General features: G+C 40.8%; 1 protein-coding gene across 3 annotated transcripts in view; it reads right to left on the bottom strand.

Moving 5' to 3' along the window:
- KCNAB1 (potassium voltage-gated channel subfamily A regulatory beta subunit 1) overlaps positions 1-21,910 on the bottom strand; it is a 315,639-nt gene that overhangs the window by 101,722 nt on the left and 192,007 nt on the right. For all 3 annotated transcript variants that reach the window (XM_090273156.1, XM_090273146.1, XM_090273164.1), the window contains exon 2: positions 943-986. In XM_090273156.1, the coding sequence (XP_090129282.1) occupies positions 943-986 (44 nt within the window). The remainder of the gene's footprint in view (positions 1-942; positions 987-21,910) is intronic.

Below are 21,910 nucleotides of genomic sequence, written 5' to 3'. Positions count from 1 at the left end.
TCTTTGCTATAGATTCTGACTCTATCAGTTAATTGATCAATAACTTTTTACCATATTTCTTAACTTATATTTTCTTAAATTATTATACTTGTAGGTAGTTTATATTGATAGGTAGTTTCTTTCAATAATGGGTAGCAAATAATTATTTACAAAGCACATTCTCTTAAAAATAAGGTTAGACTAACCCTGATAGTGAATCTCCTTTCAAACAGAAATGAGTGGTAACAAGATTTGAGCTATAAATGAAGCAAATATCAAATTCCCTTAGACTTACAGTGAATAAAGACCATCCTTACCTCCCAAATCAGATCATTAGGAAGAATCAGAAAAACTTAGACCTCAATCACCTTAATATCTTTGAAATACAGTGAAAGGAAGCAGAAGTAGTTGCCACTATCTTTTTTCATTCATTATCATCCCCTTCCTGGTCTCCATGCTTCTATTCAATAGGAGTCAAGAAACTCTCCTCCCAACTTTTGTATATATGTCACGTTGCTCCCAAAGTATTAAAGGTAGATTATAAAAGTATCTGAAATCCTAGATACATAACAATATAGAAACATAAGTGAATAATTTAGGCAAAGAGAAAATAAGGATAGAAAAAGTTCAGATGTTGCTGCAGGTAAGCTGAGCACACAAATGCATGTCAGAAGGTCCCTCACATTTGCTAAATGGAAATAACCCATGCGTCTTCCTCTGGGGTGTGCTTTAATCTCAGGTTTCTTTCTGTTTGATGGGCCCCCATAAGGCATCATGGACACAGTGCCTCCTTGGGCCTGAGAGGGAGATGGCTGTGTTGGGCAGGAAAGAATAAGGAGGAGAAATGGGCCATGCTGATCAGGAAGTCCCTTTTCACCTTAGACTTGCATTTCAGTCCCTTCCGGTTATGTTCCCCATTCTCCCACACTCTGGCCCACCCTACATGATACCCCGAGTACTTACCAAGACCCAAGCAAGAAACTCTGAGTCCTGATTTTCCAAGATTCCTGGAATAAAAACAAAGCAACATATGGTCATTGTTTTGAACTCAGGTAACACTGTATACATTTCACCATGAACATTACATCTCACTTTGATGACATTGTGTCTGACTAGAGTCGTGGTAGAGGCAGAGCCTGAGATGCAGGCTGTGGCCTTTGAGAGAGCTCTCTTTCATCTCCATTTGGGCATTAGGGAGCTCAGAATGTGCTTGGGCTCAGCACTGGAGCAAATGTCCCCACCAAAGGCAAATTTTCAGCCCCAAATGATAGTTTTTATTAATTTGTTTAGCAATTATCTTTTTCTTTCTATAATGTAGGTTCCTTGAGGACAAGATCTATACCTTATTCATCAACCAGTAATTCACTATTTATTCATTATTCATCAGCAGAGCCGATGCACAGTCGACCCTGAATATATATTTGTTGGCTGAGTGACTGACAAACTAACTTCTAAAACAGTAGATGAAGATTTAAACTAAATTACATTTATAAAAAATGTTACATAAAGTTGCTACAAAATGGTCAGATAGTCATTTTTAAATGGTTCTTTTTTCCCTCCTCAACACCTTTGCTTTTCAACTGTGAAAGTCTATCAGGGAAAGGAAATATACAGGGAGAGAATTAGGCACTTCAGTCTTTATTGTAAGGTAGTTGTCCATGGAAACCCAGGCCCCATCCATCTCCCTGTCATCTGCCTAACTACTCTCTGAGAAGAAATCAAATTCTCAGAGAGAGGGTGTCTCATAGAATTTTATAGGGGTCCAATGAGGAGGTGAAGTTTAAATAACTGAAACGGTAGAAAATTGCATTCCTTTTGTTTGTTTAAATTTTCTTTTCCAATCACAGTTTACATTCAATATTATTTTGTATTAGTTTCAGGTATACAACATAGTGGTTAGGCAATCATATATTTTACTAAGTGATCCCCTGATACTTCAAGTACTCACATCCTGTATTTTATGATCAGATGCTCTTATGAGAACACAATTTTCCTCCTTCAACCCCAAACAAAACAGCACACAAACATTTCCAGCTGTAGCACAGCTTAGCTCCTCTAGGTCCTCCTTGACCTTCCACAGTTTGGCTTTTTCAGTTAGTATTTACTGCTCTCATTTTGCATCGATTTCTTTCCTCTACTTATTGTTCTTGTTTATAAAGTCACCCAAGCAACACATTTAATTGCATAGCACAGTCCATAGTGCATCGCATTGCAAAGAGCTGAAAGGCCCAGATTTCTATTCCATTGTCACAACTAGCTGGGCAACCTTGGAGAAGTCACTTCCTTCCTATGGGGTTCAATTTCTTTATTAGTAGGATGGAATATTAATGACTATGCCATTCATGCAGAATCACTGTTATGGGGCTGGGACATGGTAAAAGATGCTAAATTGTTGCACAGTAAACAAAGGCAAAGCATAATTATTTCTGGTGCTTTCTCTCTCTGCTCACCCGCTCACAGATATAGTGCTCAATTTTCCCATATGAATTAGATATGTCCCCCCCCCTCAGAAGAAAACTCTTGTATAAAGGTAGGTGTGAAAAATATTTTGAACTATTGTACTAAAAGAAAAGTAACGGGACCTCTCCCTTGAAAATAATATGTATAAGAAATTTTTATTTTATTTATTTATTTTTAATTTTTCAATTTTTAAATTATAATTGTATATAAAAAAAAATGTTCTTTTAGCCCTGGCTGGGTGGCTCAGTGGGTCATAGTGTTGTTCCATGAACCAAAATGTTGTGTGTTCAATTCCTAGTCAGGGCGTGTACAGGAGGCAATGCATTAATGTTTCTCCCTCACATAGATGTTTCTTTTCTCTCTCTCTCTTTCTTCCTCTCTCTCTAAAATCCATAAACGTATCATCAGGTGAGGATTTGTAAAAAATTGTTCTTTTAGTAGTTTCTCATAAAACTACAGGATGTGAAGATCTTTCTTCTAGTCTAAAAGTCTACTGATTTTAAGGATAGGCATTATGAGCAAAAGCTATGTAGTGGGGAGACTGAAAAAAAAAACAGACTGTGCCAGAACAAACAAACTATATATATATATATGATGAAGAGTCTTCTGGGTACAGTTATTTAACACTGATGAGTCAGCAAAGATTTATGGAGATGTGACCACATTCTAGACCATGTCCAGGTCATAGGGATACAGAGAGGAGCAAGGCACAGGGTCCCTGGGAGTACATGGAAAGGAGACCACTATCTCAGGCTTGTATTTGCATAACTATATGCATGTCATGGGGGAAAAAATCTAGGTAAAAAACTTAATGTCATTTTAATATCTTTCAGTGATTCTGAGAACCACGGGAAGAGAGATGTGGTGCAGAAAACTATGCAGAGCAAGATATCTTAATCACAAATGCAAATAAGGCAAAGTCATGTCACTGGTCACTTACTGAGTGACATCTCTGTATCCAAGGTGGGGAGGCTTGCCCTATTTTCCTATGGCAGTGACTTAGGAAGATAATGATTACTCTGCTATGCATGGGTTTGGAGGATCTAATGGGGAAACTTGAGAACTGTCAACAAAAACAAATTGCAAAGTAGCAAACACTAAATGTGGCTTTTTATTTTTTTTGACACTGCTGTTTTCTAGAGTGAAAGCCTTAGCAGATTTTGCACTGTAAGAAAGGTTCAGTTGCAGACAAATATGGATGTAGTGGTGATAGGTCCCGCATTGAGTCTTGATGTTTTTATTTCCTTTAACTCTTTTAAAAAATATCTTCAACCTCTAGAGGGAATGGTTACCATATTGAGGTGGTTGTTTTTAAAGTAAGAGGCATATTCTGTGCATGAGTCATATCTGATCTCTAAGGCCATCACCCTGACTTTGTCCAGGGTTGTGTATCTTTGTGAGACTCCTACCTCATGAAACACCTCATCAGTACCCAATGATGCCTCTCACTCTGCAGATGGAAAAGGTAGGAAGAATAAGCTCCCTCTAATTCAAGGCATGGAATTCCAACACAATTTCTGTGATTCCGAATGGCACATCTGCATCTTCCTGCCTATGTTTATATCTGCAAAATACTAACTGTAGATGTGGCAATTGTCCAGCTATGCTGATCTATGTAAGCTCTGCTGGATCACAGGATCTCAAATACTGGATACATTTGATGTAATGATATAACATATATCATTCAAAAGCTTGTTTGTGTGGCTATACCACCAAATGATGGCCAAGTTCACACATCACGCTGGGCTATAACAGATGCCTTGGAACTTTCTTTATCTCACCAAATGGAATTTTCATGAACACTTTATGATCTTGTGTGACATTGCACAACAAAACAGCTTTACAGTTTTTCATTTTATTTCTTAATTCCTCAGCGTTTGCACAATTGAGGCTACCTAAAAATTCTGTATGCATATCACATTTCCAATTAGACTGAATTTCTTTCCCATTTGATTCAAAATACCAGTTTCATTGTATGGGTTTAACTATTTTATCTGTGTCAGATACACCAAAAGGAAGTCTCAGTGTGTTCATTTTTAGTATCTGCTCCTGTTTAACTCAAAATAAAAGCTCCTCTTTCTCAGGTGAATCTGAACTGCTCTACTGCTAATATTAGAAATTAATGACATCAGTGTGAGGGCATGGGACATTGAGCTTCGTCAGTCAGATTTTGGAAATCCTAACTCTTAAATCAAAACTTCAGTAAAGAGTTACCTGGGGAAGAGATAGAACTTCTGAGAACTCAACAGTGGTATTTCAGAAGTCAGAGCGATCACTTAATGAATACTTGGCTGAACTTATTTTAGGACAATGGTTAGTTCTGTGGCAGCGACATTAAATATAATTCTTAGAGTTGTTTGTGGAGCATCCACCAGGCTCTTTGATTTTAAGGCAGTCACGGAGTTCTGAGAACTGAAATCGATCACTATTTACACACAGCATTGCAAGCCACTCTGATGCTTGGTGTTCCTTTACAAATGTAAGATGCTAAAAACAGAAGATCAGCAGCCCAAATACGTTGTTCTAAATTGTTTGCTTCTGAATACATTATTCACAGTTGTAAATGGCTCAGGAAAGAAGAGTAGCTATTTAATACACGTGCCTTGCATTTGACCAAGATAGAGGCGAATTGCATGGGACAAAATTCCTGATTTAAAGATTGACACAACAAGGACGACTAAAAAGGGTTTGGATGGCCATGTCGGGCTCACAGAAATAAGTTTCAATCTGACCTGTTTTCATGTGTTCAGATCATTACATCATCTGCTGTCTAAACCTATTTGAACATCTTTCTGGTCCCTCTAACTCACACACTGCTGTTGTAGGGTGCCTTACCTGGAAGCTACCAGTGAAATCTGAAGCATGGAATTAAAAAAACAAAACAAAACAAAACAAAAAAATGTGCATTTAACCTTTCTTTGAAAACCTGGAGCATAAGGCAGGTTCATTTGTCAGTCAGCTGCTTTTGACAGTTGCACAGGAACATACATTTTGACTGCCATGAAGGTGACTACAAACTTAATAAGCTTTCTGGTGAAAGCATTGCTCATCACTGTTGAAAAGTGAATAATGACTCATTTGGGAACCAAAAAACCATGCATTTTGATGACAGGCATTGACAAGCAGCACAATGAAACTCTGTTTTATTCTGCACTTATATTGAAAAAGCAACAAAGCAGAATGGGATGCTTTTAGATTCATTGAGTTATAAGGTTTAAGTTGTTTGTCAGCTGTAAATTTCAACAGACAATGTAAATTCTTATTTATTTTCTTTGAATGTATAAAATCACCTATTGATCTTAATCATTATAGAAAAGTCTAGAGAAGTATGGCAGAAGAGACTTCCTGTAATTAATTAGTTCAATAAAGATGTACAGAGTACAGATGTCCTAAGCCTTGTATTCAGGTGCTGGAGTGGGCTAAGTAGCAGAGAGTTGCTGCTACTGCAGAGCTTACATCAAAGAAAGGGAAACAGAAGTTAAATAGTGAATCCAGTATTAGATTATAATCCTGAGAGTACACCGTAAGTGTGAAATTGGGATGCTGGAGAAGCTGACACTGTCTGGATGGTTAGAAAATGCTTCTCTGGCAGCATTTAATCTGAGAACCAAGGGAAGAGTAGGAAGTTAATTAATGAAGTGAAGGGATTAGCATGCTGAGTAGAGTGAACAGCACAAGCAAATGCTCAGAGGTTGGAAGAAGCATTGGTAATTGAAGTGAAAGAGGATAGGGTAGTGGAGGAGTAGCATGCAGAGTGACTCCAGGTAAGTCTGGGGGAACAGTAGGAGGCCCATCAAACAGGGCTGTACTAATTAGTTTATATTACCTATTTTGGTCTTTTTTTTTAAATTGAATTTATTGGAGTGACATTGGTTAATAAAACTATACAGGTTTCGGGTATACAACTCTACAATACATTGTCTGTATGTTGTATTGTGTATTTACCACCCCAAGTCAAGTCTCCTTCCACCACCATTTATCCCCCTTATACCTTTTTCTACCTTCCTCCAACCCCCTCCCTCTGGCAATCACCATATTGTTGTCTGTGTCCATGGGTCTTCTTCTTTTTTTGCTTTGCTTAATGCCTTCATCCTTGTGCTGTTTATTTACTTATTTTTCAGTAGTTTCCCATTACTCCTTCATGCTAAAACCAAAATGATATGAACTAACAAACCAATCTTGGTCTTAATATAAAAGAGTAATGGAAAACTACTGAAAAAAATAAACAGCAGAAATGGGTTAAAGGGAGGCAAGAAGAAGAGCTAGGAGTTTACTTTGGGAATTCTGATGAGAAGTAATGGTACCCTGACATCAGATTTAGTGGAGATAGGAGAATGAGGAAGATTCCAGATGTTCTTATCAGGTAAAATCTGTAAGAGTGTGTTTGGTTGAATATGAGGGTGAAAGATTAAGAGGAGTAATGGGTCATTCTCAGGTTTCTGACTTGGGTAGCTGGGTGAAGAGGGGTACATTTTTACTAGAGTACGGTTCATTTGAGAAACAGAGGGTTTTGTCTCACCTTTGGGCACGTGGGCAAACATGCATAAGATATCCAAGCCAGTTGCCTGGAGCTCAGAGTGGGAGAGGCATTTTCTGGGTATCTAGAGTAACAGGTGCCATGGGCTGGGGTCAACTGCCAAAGGAGACAGTGTTCAGTTGGAGAAGAGGGCCAAGGGCCTGGCCTTGAGGAGCTCCAACATGAGGAAGCTGAGAAGGAAGGAGTGGCAGAGGTATAAAAGGATACCAGGAAAGTGTCAGTGTAGAAGCCAAGGTAGAGATGGTTTCAACAAGGCAGAGAGATCCAGTACTGGGAGGACCAAGAAACAATGCTTACAGCGAGCCCCTAAAGAAAGGATACACTTTGCTCCCTTCCAAATTTCGTCCAGGATCACATGTCTCCTCACAACATCATGATTACTCTCCTACATAAATATATACAGACTTCCTAAAGCGAAGGTCAAGTCTTCCCTGGCATCCACGTTGTAATGAGAGCTATGATTAGTCCCCCTGTCACGAGCTGTGCACTTTTCAAAAGCAAATGAAACAAAAAAGCATATGAGGTAGGAGTCCCATGCTTCACATCTTTTCAATTCCATTTACTGTGGGGGAGCTTCTTGCTTCCTCTTTAGAAAGCAAAGTCAGCAGGCGATGCAGAGTGAGGCATGAGTCTGAGTGAGAGGCAGGCTGATATTTATATATCCACTTAATCAAAAGTAAATGCTTTCAGTCACAATGCATTAGTTTGCCTTCCACTTGCCTTGACAGAGGAACAGAAAATTAATGGCTGTTTTCTCTGTGTGTCCATCGCCTTGAGATCTGCCATCAGAGTGCCGTATATCACAGTGCGTTATATGCATTGCGTACGAGGTTGTTTCTCCTTTCAGACTGAGATCTGTGAGGGCAGGGCCTGTGTCTAATGCATCTGCTTATTCCCAGCACTTAGCACAGTGCTAGGTGCATAGCAGGTGTTCAGTGATGCTCACAGAGGGTGCTCTAATGCTGTCGCTTTGCTGTGGATAAAGACCACGTTGTCCCTCACTTGTGCCCCTCTTGTTAGCTTGAGGAGCTCTGTGGTTTGCTGGAAATGACTGGCCAGCAGAGTGCAGTGCTTAAGTACAAACAGGGCAAAAGTGCCTCGACCCCTCATTCTCAGTGAAACCTTGGGAAAATTACTGAACTTCTCTGTGCCCCATCTCTTACTGGGGATAAAAATAGGAACTACCTCGTGCGGTGATTGTGAGGATGAATACATTTAAGATAGTACTTGGCACATGGTTAGTACTCTATGTGCAGGCTGTTATCAGAGAGACACAGGTTAGAATTCAAGCTTTGCTACCCCCTGCTAGCCATGGGCAGCTCATCTGCAATCTCCCTGAGTGGATGAATACGTGGGCATGTGGGCAAACATGCATTCTCCTTCCAACCAATGTAGGTGTGAGGGCCCCTTCTAAGTTTACAAGAGGCTGGAGCTTTGGAACCTGACAAGCAGGATGCCTTCTATCCCCACCCTTACCCTTCCTCTTGTTCCCGGGCCTTCCAGTTAGCTGTGTCACTCTTTCCACAGGAGGCCAATGCCAGCCCTCTAGTACTGACCGGTTCAGAGGCTTGGACTCCAGCGAAAGGGGGAATCATGACCAAGGGCTACTTCTACGCTTAAATCTTATTCTTAAGCTCCAGCCAGCCCACCTGCAGTCACCCCACCTGAATTATCAGTGTGTATATCAAATTTAGAATACCAAACTGTGGCTCCCACCCCCTCCAAAACAAAAAACAAACAAACAAAAAAACCTATACATTTTAACTCCCAAAGATTACTCTGCCTTCTCCCTCTTCTTTGGCCTCTATAGTCGGTGAGCAAATCCTGAAGAGCCCACTTCTGCTCCATCCCTCACCCACATCCTGACTTCTTCATAGCCACTTCCAGGTCAGGCTTTTATGACTAATGGCTTCCCGCCTGCTCTTCTGCTTCTAGATTCTCTCTTAATCTTTCTCTGTGTATCTAGTCAACACTATCACCTTATTTGTATGTACTATTGTTCATGTCTTATTACCTTTCCTCAATTGCAAAATACTTGTATAAAACTACAGAAGTTGTAGGAAATAGAAGAGAATCTGGGAGACTTTAGGTTTGGCAGGAGTTTTTAGAAATAGTACCAAAAGTGTGCTCTATTAAAAAATTGAAAAATTAACCCTGGCTGGCTGGCTCAGCTGGTTGGAGTGTCGGCCTGATACGCCAAGGTTGTGGGTTCTATCCCTGGTCATGGCACATGTAAGAAACAATGAATGAATGCACAAATGAATGGAACAACAAAGCAACGTATCTCTCCCTCTCTCTCCCTCCCTCTTTCCTTCTCTCTCTCTTTCCCTCTCTCTCTCACTCTGTCTCTAAAAAATTAAAAATTTGGATTTTGTAAGAATTTAAAACATTTGCCCTGTGAAAGACACTGTTAGGAGAATGAAAAGACAAGCTACAGATTGGAAGAAGTACCTAGAAAAACCCAGTAAAAGATGGTCGACATACTGAACAGAACATGGCGCCAAGGAAAATAGTTGGATGGCAAATGAGCCATATGAAAAAATGCTCAACATCATTAGATATAAGGGCAATACAAATTAAAACTGTAATGAGATACCACCAAACACTTATTAGAAGGGATAAGATAAAACCAAAGCCCAAACCAGGAACAATGGCAAGGACTGGGAAAGTTACAGAGCAAATGAAATTTCATACCTTACTGGTGGAAATACAAAATGGTTCAGCCCACTTTAGATAACATTTTGACAATTTCTTATACAATTAAATGCACCCATACCATATAGCTCAAGCAATTCCTCTCCTAGGTGTTTATCCAAGGACACTGAAATGTTCATACAAACCACTATAGGCAAATATTTATTGTAGCTTTATTAATAACCATCAAAAACTGGACACCAGCGTGGTTCTAGGTGTTTTCACATACATTTCATGCATGTAAAGGCACACAGTCTTTCTAAGTAAACACTCTTGTACTCATTTGATTCATGAGAAAATGGAAGCTGAGAGGTTAAGTACCAGGCCAAGGCCCCACCCATCTAGCACAGGGCCGTCAGAAGTGGAATTGTGTCTGCTCCTGCCACTGTTCCATGCTGCCTTCACATGGCCTGCCTATCTGAAGTGACTCAACAGTTAGCCTGGGTTGAGTACTTTTTGGAGACCTAGAGATGAGAGAAAATGAGTTTCTGTGGCTCTTGCTAGGCATCCACACCTTCTCTTGATGTGTATTCTGGACCTGCCCCCGCCCCCACCCCACCTATACCTTTCCACTGTCCCCTGGGGATTGATGCCGTGACAGTAGTGGGAGGTGGTAAAGGGCCACTGTCTCACTCCCCTCCCCATCAGCTTTCAGACAGAAACAACAGGGGAAAAGGAGGCAGAAAGAAATGTACAGTTTATATTGTTCCAAATACCCACAATTAATTTCATCATGTTTTGCTCTTTTGGAAAAAGAAAACAATGAATCATTTGCATAGTCTGCTGATTGTCAGTAGGATGACCAATGTTGCCTGGACAGACAGACCATGTTCACAAGATGCTCATGGGGTGTGGGGTTAAGGGTTTGGAAAGGGGGATGGAAAGGAAAGTTTGAAAGAGCTGATGTAGCCTTCCTTGAAAAAGAAGGTTGGATCAAGAGTGATTTTTGGAGTAATTCAATCCAAGAACCACTTTGGAGCTACTGTGGGTAAGAAGCTAAGGGCATAAGCTTGAACAAATCATATCTACAAAGTGGATTACAGGTTCACCCAACGTGTGTTCATTGGGCACCGACTGTGGAGGTAGGCACTGCTTTTGGTTCCAGGGCTTATGGCAGTGAACAAAATGCACCAAATTCCTGACCTCGGGAGGCTTACATTCTAGTGGGGTGGTTCGTGGTAAGCAAGCAGGCACAGAAATAGCTTCAACAAGTGACAGGTGCTCTGAAAACGCGAAGTCCCTCTGAGGAGGTGACATCTGAGCAGGGACCTGAAGGATGGAAAGGAGCAGCCTGGGAAAGATCTTGGGGAAGAGGGTTTCAGGCAGAGAGATATAAGCAAGGCCTTGAGGTGAGAACAGCTTAGGGAGCGGAAAGGAGGTGGCTGTGGTAGAGATGAGGCAGAGAGTGGGAAACCAGGACTTACAAGGCTGCTGACAACCAGCTTAACCGCTCGCTTCCTAAGCAGACCTGTGCAACTCTGGGGTACATTGGAGACTATGCAGAACCCCCCTTTCCCAACTGTACACCTCAGTGTTCCTGTCTCAGGTTCCCTGCTTCCCCTTTCCTTTTTCATGGTAATCTCTCTTGCTCCTTCTGGTCTCCGGTACAATAGTTCCAGTTCTCAAGCTCTGTCCCTTTTCCTTTTATCAAATTTTGTCCTCGGGAAAGTCAGAAAAACTCATTCTCACTAAGGTGTACATGACCAACATGATCAAGTATTGCCTGGGGTGGAGAAGAAGAGATTAGCACCCTATCCTTCTCAGGAATCAGGAAAAATGGCTCTTTGTATGTGCCTCTCCTGGGAATGCTTTTCTTACACATTCTCACTCAAGACCCAGCTCAAGGAAGCTGCCCCTGGAAGAGCTAGTTACTTCTTCCACTGATTGCATTATTGGGTTCAGCCAATGGCTTCTGATATTACCCGACTCTTGGATGTATATACCCACAGGGAGTCTTTCTTTTAGGAAATCCAGCATACACAAAGATTTTACTGAAGGATCTTTTGCTATATCACTGTGCATAGTTATTTAGGAAGAACCATTGTAAGAGAGCAAAGAAAAAAGAAATCCTAATTCTGGACGTGGAATGCATAAATTTCAGTCCTTCTTAACTAGAGACCATACATCTTGGTTAACCCAGGTTGGGCTCTGACTGCTTGGTGCACAATCATTCCTGGGACCACTCCTCTTCTTACTTTTTTTAAAAAAGGATTTTATTTATTTATTTTTAGAGAGAGGGTAAGAGAGGGAGAAAGAGGGGGAGAGAAACATCAATGTGTGGTTGCCTCTTCGTGCCCGCAACCCTGGGCCTGGCTCACAACCCAGGCATGTGCCCTGACTGGGAATCAAACCGGTGACCCTTTGGTTCACAGGCTGGCACTCTATCCACTGAGCCATACCAGCTGGGTTGCTCTTCTTATTTTCAAAAGTGTCCTACTTGGGACAATCAATTATGTGGAAACCCGAATCTAATCCAGTGTGACCTTGAGCCTTAGACTGGAGGGAAAATAGAACCACTTTCTGCAGGAGACGGGAAGAGAGGAAAAGATATAAATTAGAAGTGAGTGCCCAGACTCACCCCTTCCCACTTTCCCTCAACCTGCCCGCCTTGGTAAGACTGTCCAGAGGTTAAGAGGAGATTAGAAATAGCCAGAGATGTTTGTGGGAACCTCAGACTGGGTACTCACTCCTTGGGCTCCAGGGTACCCAGGAGAAAACCAAGCCCCGGGAAAAAGCTTGACCCTAACTTCACAGGACTGGTACAGCAGGACAGCGTGGGGGCCTGGAAGTTTCCTAAGCTTCCTGCCACTCACTGACACTATTTTGGGAGGAAAGAAGGAGGAGGCAGAATCCTGATGAAGAGTTTGACCATTGAAGTCAGAAAAGGCAGAATTAACTTTTAGTGGGATGTTTTAAGAGGCCCCTTATCTGTTATCAGCAATAATGGAAACTTTAGAGAAAAATAAGATCAGTTATAGGAAACAAAGAAATGTCTTTTGCCCCCCACATATAAGCAGGAGAAGGTAATATAATTCCATCTACACTGATATTCTCAGAGTTTAGCACAGGGCCAAGGGTAGGTAGACCCTCAACAACCATTTGTTAAATGAAAACTAATTTCATATCATGAAAAACATAGCATGAAACTATAATCTTGCAGAAATATTAAAACACTTTCTTAAATAATATTCATCACTTTAATTATCATAAATAATATGGGGAGGTAAAATAATCAACCAAGGAATTTGGAAAATCATCTTTGTCAACTACTGTGCCTTAGACAGTACTATGTCTTCCCGTGGTATCATGTTAAAAGGATTTAGCCTTCCTCTGTGGCACCTTACAGAGGCTATTGCCAGAAGCAAGCTCCCAGATGCTAGCCTCTACTGACCTAGTCACTTAAGGAAACCCCTGTGTCCCAATCTTTACCACTTGAACAAAACACATTTTTAATAATTATATATCATTGCTTCTTCTGTCTGCAAAGGGAGAAAAAACATACTCTAGATTTATCATTACAATAGCAGGTGTTGAAGAAATGTGGATTCAGTTATTGAGATCATATTTGCTTAATTCTGGGTAGTTCCATAATTACATAAAAATTCCCTAAAATAAATATTTTCAATGCAAAATACTGGTAGGTCAAAAGTATATGTTTATATAGAGAGCCCATGTGAAGTTTTTTTTAATTTTCTCTACATGAACAGAAAAAAAACCTATCTCTTAGATTAACTTGTAAATACATTATTTCTATTTTTAGAGATATTAGATTCTGGTGGTACTTAATATTGGTTTCAAGGGCTTATGAAACGCTATGATTATTACATTTCTTCAAATGTTCCCACCCACAACACTTTTAAAAAAGTCAAACTGCAATTGCTTTTCCAAACACTTTTCTAACTAGTGTAAAAAATAAAGTTGAAAATCTTTGGGGAGACTTTGCCCTTTTCTCTTAATAGTGCCGTGCCAAGCAGTCATTCTTTTATAAATGTAGAAAGGAACATGTTTTGGAATAAGCTTTAAATTTAATTTGGCTCATTTTGGAGAGAGTATTTTGAAAAACTGGCTGTACGCCTTGTTGCTGTTCTGAAAAAAAAAAAAAAAAAAAAAGGGAAAAAAAAAGGCAGATTCCCTTAGGTGGCTGCAGCCTTGGTGTTGTGAATCGTTAGCTGAAGGGAAAGTGGGTTCTCCTCGTTAGACAAAGAGAATGGAAATCTGAACTCAGACCTTCCTGGTGGCTTTTCTGTTGATTAAATGAATGAACTTTGACATGTAAGGGTTAAAACAGCCTCATCTCAACACCAACCTGCATCTATTAGCTGAAGCACCCTTAACTTGGATTTCACTGCTTCCCTATAAAAATAGGGGAGAAAAGGCAATCAAGACCCAATTCAGTGACTCATTAAGAACATTTTCAATGTCCAACACTGGTTCAGTAATAGAACATCAGATGTGGAGCTGTCGGTAAAATCCAATTTGAAGCTACTTCACCCAGGATTTATCTGGTTTGCACATACATAGATGCATAAAACAGAACTAATGTCTAAAAAGTGGCCAATATATATAGCGGGGAAGAAGACTGAGCAATGAAGGACACTTTCTGAATGATGTTCTGTTTTATATTCTATTTCTGCTTGAGGTTTTTCTATTTATTTCCAGATGTCCTATAATTTGATTCAATATAGTTATAAAGAAATGTTGAATGAATCTGAGGTCCTCCATATTTAGACCTGAGGATTGGGCCACCTACAAAGAAAAATTATAAAAACCCCTCAAAAAGGGTATTTCCTTATCAGGAAACCTTAAAGATCAATAACTGCCTTCTGTCAGTCCTTCATGGGGGGTCTATTGAGGTGCCCTGAGGTATTGTATCAGTTCTAGAGGCAAGAAGGACAATAAGTAGACAAGAATCAGTCTATGACAATGATGAATACACAACAAAGCTAAGTAGGATGTGGTTGGGAACAGAGAGGTGAGTGAGGAAGCCTCTTATAATAGAAAGAGGCTTCCCAGGAAAGAAGAATCTGAACTAAGACTTGAGCAGAGAGGAGGTATTCACTAGATTAAAAGGGGTGGGGGAGGGTGTTCCAAATGGAGGAACCAGTTTGAATAAAGAGAGACCCCTAAACAAGAAGGTACATGGTGTGGTTAACAGATGGACATGGGTCAAAGTGCAGCTGGGGATCTTGAGACAGCTAGAAAGATTGATGGGACTAAGAGTGGGAAAGGCTTGAAGGCCATGTCTGATGCATAATGTAACCTGTGGGTGATTGATGTAGAGCTATCAGAGTATTTAAGCAAAGATAAAATATCATCCCATTTGCATTGCGGAAAGATACTGACAGCAGTGTGGAGGATGGATTGGAGGAGGCAGTGATTGGAGGGAGAGAGATCAATGAGGAGGCGATTTCAGTAGCTTAAAGAAGAAAGTATCAGTCTAAATTAGAGCAGCTGTCTTCAATTGACAAGAGGTCTATCAGAGACCTGGGGTCCCAACAGCTGTGGTCTTTGCAGACTGCAGCGTTTTATAGACTAAAAACATTGCTGCTGTGCCTGGTGACTGAAGGGAGACCAACCCAGGAAACACCCTCAGGAAATTTAAACACTTTTTAGCACTCAAGTCAAACCTTTATAAATCTTTCCCCTCTTTTCTTGTCACTGACAGATGACATAGCTTCCTCCCTAGCAGGCACTGAAAGCAAATGAAAAGATGACATTGGGGTATCATGTGAAGAATTACTTATGGATTTGCCTTGACTCTCAGGTGCTCAGATGTGTGGCCAGCACAGAGGAGCTCCCCTGATGACGCAGGCCCATAAGAAGCATGGTGTGGCCTCTCTATAGGGTTGAGCATAACAGACTTGCTGGTAATGGAGCAGGATGATGGAAACCACCAGTCCAAAGGGAGAGTTACAGTTGAGAAAGGGGTGCAGCAATAGGGTATGGCTTCTGATGTTTGTGACTACAGGCTGTTTTACAATAGCAGGAGTTTTATTTTTCTGCTTTTAGTGATGAAAAGTTCTCCCAGTGAGAGGACTTGCTCACCTCTTACATTTTGCTCTACAGCCTGCCCTTTCAAGGCAGATCCTATTCACCAAGAAGGGCTCTGGCCCCACGGCAATGGTGTGCCCAGTACCCTGTTCAGGATGCATGTCCACTGCAAGTCAATCCGGGCATCTCTTTTGGGCTACCATGGTCTCCTAGGCATATTGGCAGGACTTGGATAGTATGCGCAGGTATTCTTCTGCATGACTATGCCACGTCCTGTCATTAGCAGCTGCTTGCAGTGTAATACAGTGTCTCCATTCCATATTTTTGGCTTCACAGGAAGACTGAAAACTCCCTGAAAAGGATAACTGTGTCTTAGAGTTCTCAGACTATAACAGAGCCTCAGCACATGTCTGGTGAGAAAGCTATTGTGTGGGCTCCCTGAAAATTCACAAGATGGCCCAGGTTCCACTGTCGCACATACTCCAGCCTATCCCCACCACCTCTTTATCTTATCTCCATCTGCACCCTGGAATAAAAAGCTGGGTTGCTTCTGCAAAGAACTTTTCCCATGACTTTCATGGGCAGCCATTTCATACAGCCCACCTAACATGACTGAAACACCAGGCAGACTCTAAGATCCCTGCAAACCAGAGCCTCTGGGGCAGTGGTTCTCAACCTTCCTAATGCTGCGACCCTTTAATACAGTTCCTCATGTTGTGGTGACCCCCAACCAAAAAGTTATTTTTGTTGCTACTTCATAACTGTAATTTTGCTACTGTTATGAATTGTAATGTAATTATCTGATATGCAGGATGTATTTTCATTGTTACAAATTGAACATAATTAAAGCATAGTGATTAATCACAAAAACAATATGTAATTATATATGTGTTTTCCGATGGCCTTAGGCGACCCCTGTGAAAGGGTTGTTTGACCCCAAAAGGGTCACGACCCACAGGTTGAGAACCGCTGCTCTGGGAGCTTCTTGTATTTACCAGCAAGAGAGGAAAATGAAGACTGCGGTACTCCTTTTACATCCAAGAAAATAATCATGGCAAGCATAAGTGTAAGTTAAGTAAGAAATTCGCCTCCCAAATATCTTGATACCTACAGAGTCAATATGTATGAGAGAGGGAGGCATTGAAGAGAGAGAGCATGGTGGGCAGGAGGCTGATGGGGGAAAAAAGCAACCCAGAACATGTGACTGGGTCGTGGGTGGCCAGGGTGACAGTTTGGTCTTAAGGCAGCCTTTCCTCAGTGCTGTGGGGCAGCAGTCTCCAAAATGCAAGTTCATGCCCATACGACAGCCTACTGCAGTGCAGGGAGAAAAATTATAATAGAAGTATTCATATTTCCATTTTTAATCATATCTTTTGAAATGTTTACTGTTTTGTCTATGTTATGATTACTATAATATTAGCACAGTAGTACATGCTTTAGAAAGAAATACATGTTTATTGGAAATGGCTGGTTTTCTCAGGCACTCAGTGAAAGTGGATTGGGGGTATGTAAAAAAACCAGCCTTCCATTAAAGATCCTGTTTTTGAAGGCTTACATTCTAGTTAGGGAGCTGAAAATACTCATAATCATAAACATACACTCAGTAGCTGTTTTCCCCATGTACACACACAGACACACACACACATACACACACACACACACACACACACGGTAATGGTTCTCAAAGATCAGGACAGGTGTAGGAAAAAAAGTGAGTATAATGGAGGTGAAAAACAAAGAGCATCCCCATTCCCTGGTATCAGGATGGGTCTCTGGGTTTTGAGGCTGTTATTGAGTATGCAATTCTTAATACATCAGTGGAAAGGAGTTTTAATGTCCTTATGAGAGGAAATGGGGAGGAAACACAGACATCTTCACAGGCTGTCAGTAGCCAAGCTATTACCGCTCCCTGAGTGGCAGGGAGGGACCATCATTATAAAGCAGAAGAGAAAGGCATGGAAAATGTGGATAATTCAATTTTTTCACAAAGGTAGTTTGGCTTCCCATGTGAACTGTTCCAAGATCTTTCGTCAAGTCAGTGTAAACTGAACATATAGTTCAGAAGTTTGCAGAGTAAAGAAATTCAGATATGTCCAGTAGGTACTCAGGTACTCATACTTCTCTTTACAGAGAACTTGTGCCCAGTTCTTTATATACATTACTTCATTTACTTCTCATAATTAACAACTGTGAGTTGGTATCTCTCCCATATTTTTGGAGGGTAACACTGAGTCACAGAGAGGTTCAGTGACTAATGCAAAGACTGTCAGCTAGTAGTGTTCAAGTGAGAATTCCAGCTAACCCTGTTTAACTCTTCCATGCTCTGTAAAACAATGCCTAGCTTCTGACTATCCAGTGGGTTTCTGGTAGTCAAAGCATATTAATTCTCTTGCCTCAAGGCACAGTGGCAATTCCTACTCCTCAGCCCAATATTTTTACATGTGCAAATCAATATATTCTAGTAAATACCACCAGATCAGCAGCCAGCAGTCATCCCAAATGTTTTATAATTCTACCATATGTGTTTGATCGTGTCATTACGTCGCCTGTCCTAATTAAGATGAAAGGAGTCTGAATTGAAGTAACTGGTTATGTGAATGCCAGAGTCACTAAAATAGAATCCCTGTGGACCTCAGTTTTCCCAGCCCCAATGCTGCTCACATAAGCTACCTGAGGGATTACATGTCTGCTGTCTACCTCGACTTTGAGAATAATTAATTGTCATAGAAAATGTTGGAAAAATGTATATTACTGTTAAATATATACCCAGGCAGATAAGGCTTACCCAGAAAACTTGGGGAAGTAGAAATCACGTGGTTTATTAAATTGTGTATTTTCCAGCAACCTTGAGATCCCTCTACAATGTTCTTTTGGTCCGTCCCATAATTGATGGAAGGGTTTGGAGTCCGGACAGTGGAGAGAAATAAGTAGAAATATTGAATATTGCATCCAGTTGATTTGCTTATGATGTGTTGCGACTGAGCTCTTTGGTAAATGAGACCACGTGCAAGCAAATCTTGAGGAGAAATGTTCACTTTGCTCTGGTGGAAAAGATCCATTTTAAGTATCAAAGAATGAAAATGGCTGCCCTGTTCAAGAGTTATATTTTGAATTTTAACTTTACAGTTTTGTGGTTTTCAAACAAAAATAAGCAAAAGAAAGTTTCTAACTTATTTTTAGAATTTGCATAGTCTACTTGTTAAAGTAGGTCCATCTGAGTTAGCTCCACCTGCCTGCAACCAACAAGATAAGTGCTAGCTGTGCATGAAAAACTATGTAGGGCAATAAATGCATGAGAATGATTTGATCTCTCTTTAGAGAAAAATAAAACAAGCCCTGTTCAAGTGGGGAATGTTCTTCAGCCTTTCAAAGTCATCTAAAACAAGGTAAACCTACCAGATGTTTTCACCAGAACCATCTGGGTTCACTATATTGTTTAACTTTCTCATTACTAATCCATAAGCACATTGTCCCTAACCCTGAAGTAATAATAAATTAGCTTGGCTTGACTATATCCTTTTTTTAAAAAACCCTTTTTTACTTAATAAGTGTATTGGGGTCACAATGGTTAATAACATCATGTAAGTTTCAAGTGCACAATTCACCACCCAAAGTCAAGTCTCCTTCCATCACCATAGACTCCCTTCACCCTCCTCATCCCTCCTCCAATCCCTTTCCTCTCTGGTAATCCCCCTTCTGTTGTCTGTGTCTATGAGTTTGTTTGTTAGTTTTTTGGTTTCTATTTTATAACCCATATATGGGTGAAGTTGCATGGTTCTTGTCCTTTTCCATCTGACTTATTTCATTTAGCATGACACTCTAAAGATCCGTCCACGCTGTCACAAATGGCAGTGGTTTATCCTTTCTTATGGCTCAGTTCGACCATCCTTTAAAACCACTAAACCTGGGCAGGACTGAGTGGGTAACTTCCACTTATGGTAGTAAGTGAGGAAGGAGACTTCTTCTCCTGAGTATCTGAGGCATCAGTCTCTCTGCAGTCACTGGTCTGTCCCTGTCTACCTGCTCTCGAAGACGACCATGCACACCATTGACAGTATACCTAGGTACTTGAACCTGGAAAGAGAGAGCTTCCTAAAATGATACATTCTGCTTTGAGAATGTTTACCTTAAACACACAACTTACTGTTTTCTTAGGAGAAAGAAAAAAAAAAAATTGCAACACCAGCTTCCTTTTGCAAATGCTTGGAATCATTGGCCTTCACAAATCAAAATGCCTGGCTTTGAGATTACAAGTCAAATGCATCTGAAGACTTATTGATTAAGTACACAAAGAGAAAAACTGGGCATTTGTCTTGATGAATGAAAATAGGACTGTGGCCAGCATTTGTATCTGGAAAGAATAAGCAGTTTTAGAAATAAAGAGTACAAGTCCCTTACTGCAACATTTTGAACAAAGCTTAAGAAGTCTAATTTAGGGAAGTTCTCTTTTATTTCTGAATGTTATATGAAATAGAATGGCAGAATACTAACAAGAGCTTGCATGTAAAACAGCTCACAAATTGCCAACTTGGGTTATTTAAGAGTATTTCAATGTCTGCAGTGAGCAGCTTTCAATAACCCTAGATGATTGACATATAATTATTAAGTTCATTTATATCCTGGGCCATTTCCAAGTTCCGTTGCACGCTGGAGCAGGAACTCCCACTGCATTCTTTCTGGGACTCGAAGAGAACAGAATAAAGCGGGTAAACGAAAATATGCAAAACTCGAAATTAATTGGTAGTTGCAAGGATTAGCGCAGAGACTGTGCGTAGGGGTGACGTGGAGACCGAACAGTTTAATGGGATCCACATGAGGCAGACATGTTGAATTCCTCTATGAGATTTGGCCCCCCAAATTCTTTTTTTCTCTCTTTCCTGCCCTCACAGTGCTTGTCTTCCTCATGCTCACTAAAGGCAAGAAGCTGACAAATGGTTGTGGAGGCAGCTTCCTCCCTAGCACATGTCAGCTGCGGAAGAGGTTTCTGTCACCTCTCTCCTGCCCAGAATCAACACGGTGTGTTGTCATGGAGGGGCAAACGTCCTCCGGAGCTTTTGGTTCGTTTGTCCAACTTCTTCCGCCACTTCCGGCCCCTAACTTTGAAAACAGACTTCATTCTTATGGGTTCATTTTCAGAACATGGCAGAATCAACATTTGTCTTATTCTAGCACACTCACTGCTATTGAGCTCCATGCTAGAAGATCCTAGGAGAGATGATGAGGCTAATAAAAATGAGGTGTTTATTTCCAGTTTTGTTCTCCCCCAGCGTAAGGCAAATCTTGCCTCTGTAAAATAGCCACTGCGTCTCATGTGAACCCACGGTATTCATTATTCACACGTAGACTGGGCAGGGCAGGTATGGTTCTTGTCTCAGGGCTATCTTAAGAATCAGCGCTCCAGAGGCTAACGGATTTCATTGAGAAGAAATGAAGGGATGGATTCAGCCTCACGCCAGAGTCATCCGATTCCTAGGCTTGTGTTGTCTCCCTGAGCTATAGTGTCACTCTCAGCTGGTGACAAAAACATATTAAAGATTTTTTTTAAAGTCTTTTGTCTTTATTGTCTTTTTCCCAGTGCTTCTATGGTAATCATTTTCAGCTGGCAATTTAAAGTTCCAATTTGTGCGGATGAATAGATTAATCACATATTTCTTAACTAGATCAAGCTATTATCTTCCGAACATCCCTTCAGCCCCCCTACCCTCTAAAATGATGGAATGGAAGGAAAAATAAAACCTCACCACTTATTCTGTCTCACATTGGTTTTTATTATTTAATGCAGGAGTATTTGTTGAGGGAGTCAGTGTCTTCTGTACCACACAAGGATGGGAAGCTTGTTCCTCACACTGAAAAAGGTGGATCCAAAGGGGCAGATAGGAATAGGGACTTGGAATAATTTTACAGAAAAGCAAAGCAGGAGAGAATGAAATGCTTAAGTGTGCAGTGTGGTTGCTAAGGGCAATGAGGAAGGTTGCGGAGGCTGGATTGGTAAGAGGAAAGTTCACAGAAGAGGTGGGACTTGGCAGTGAGGTGGGATTTGAGCTGCCACAAGGGGAGGAGGAGGACATCCCCGGAGAGAAGATGAATCAGCAAAGGGGAGGAAGTGAGGATGAACAGGCTGTGGGGCTGCTCCGAGGAATGGGATGTACCTAAGGGACGGACACTCCAGAAAGACCACAAAATAATGCCTTATTAAAAATAAATATGCAGCTGTTAAAAAAAAAAAAAAAGGAGAAACTTACCTTTTGT

Source organism: Furipterus horrens, unplaced genomic scaffold (genome assembly GCF_987537825.1).
Source record: "Furipterus horrens unplaced genomic scaffold, mFurHor1.1.pri manual_scaffold_1, whole genome shotgun sequence".
Classification (NCBI taxonomy): domain Eukaryota; kingdom Metazoa; phylum Chordata; class Mammalia; order Chiroptera; family Furipteridae; genus Furipterus; species Furipterus horrens.
The sequence above is the reverse complement of the archived record's forward strand: the minus strand, read 5'-3'. Positions and strand labels throughout refer to the sequence as shown.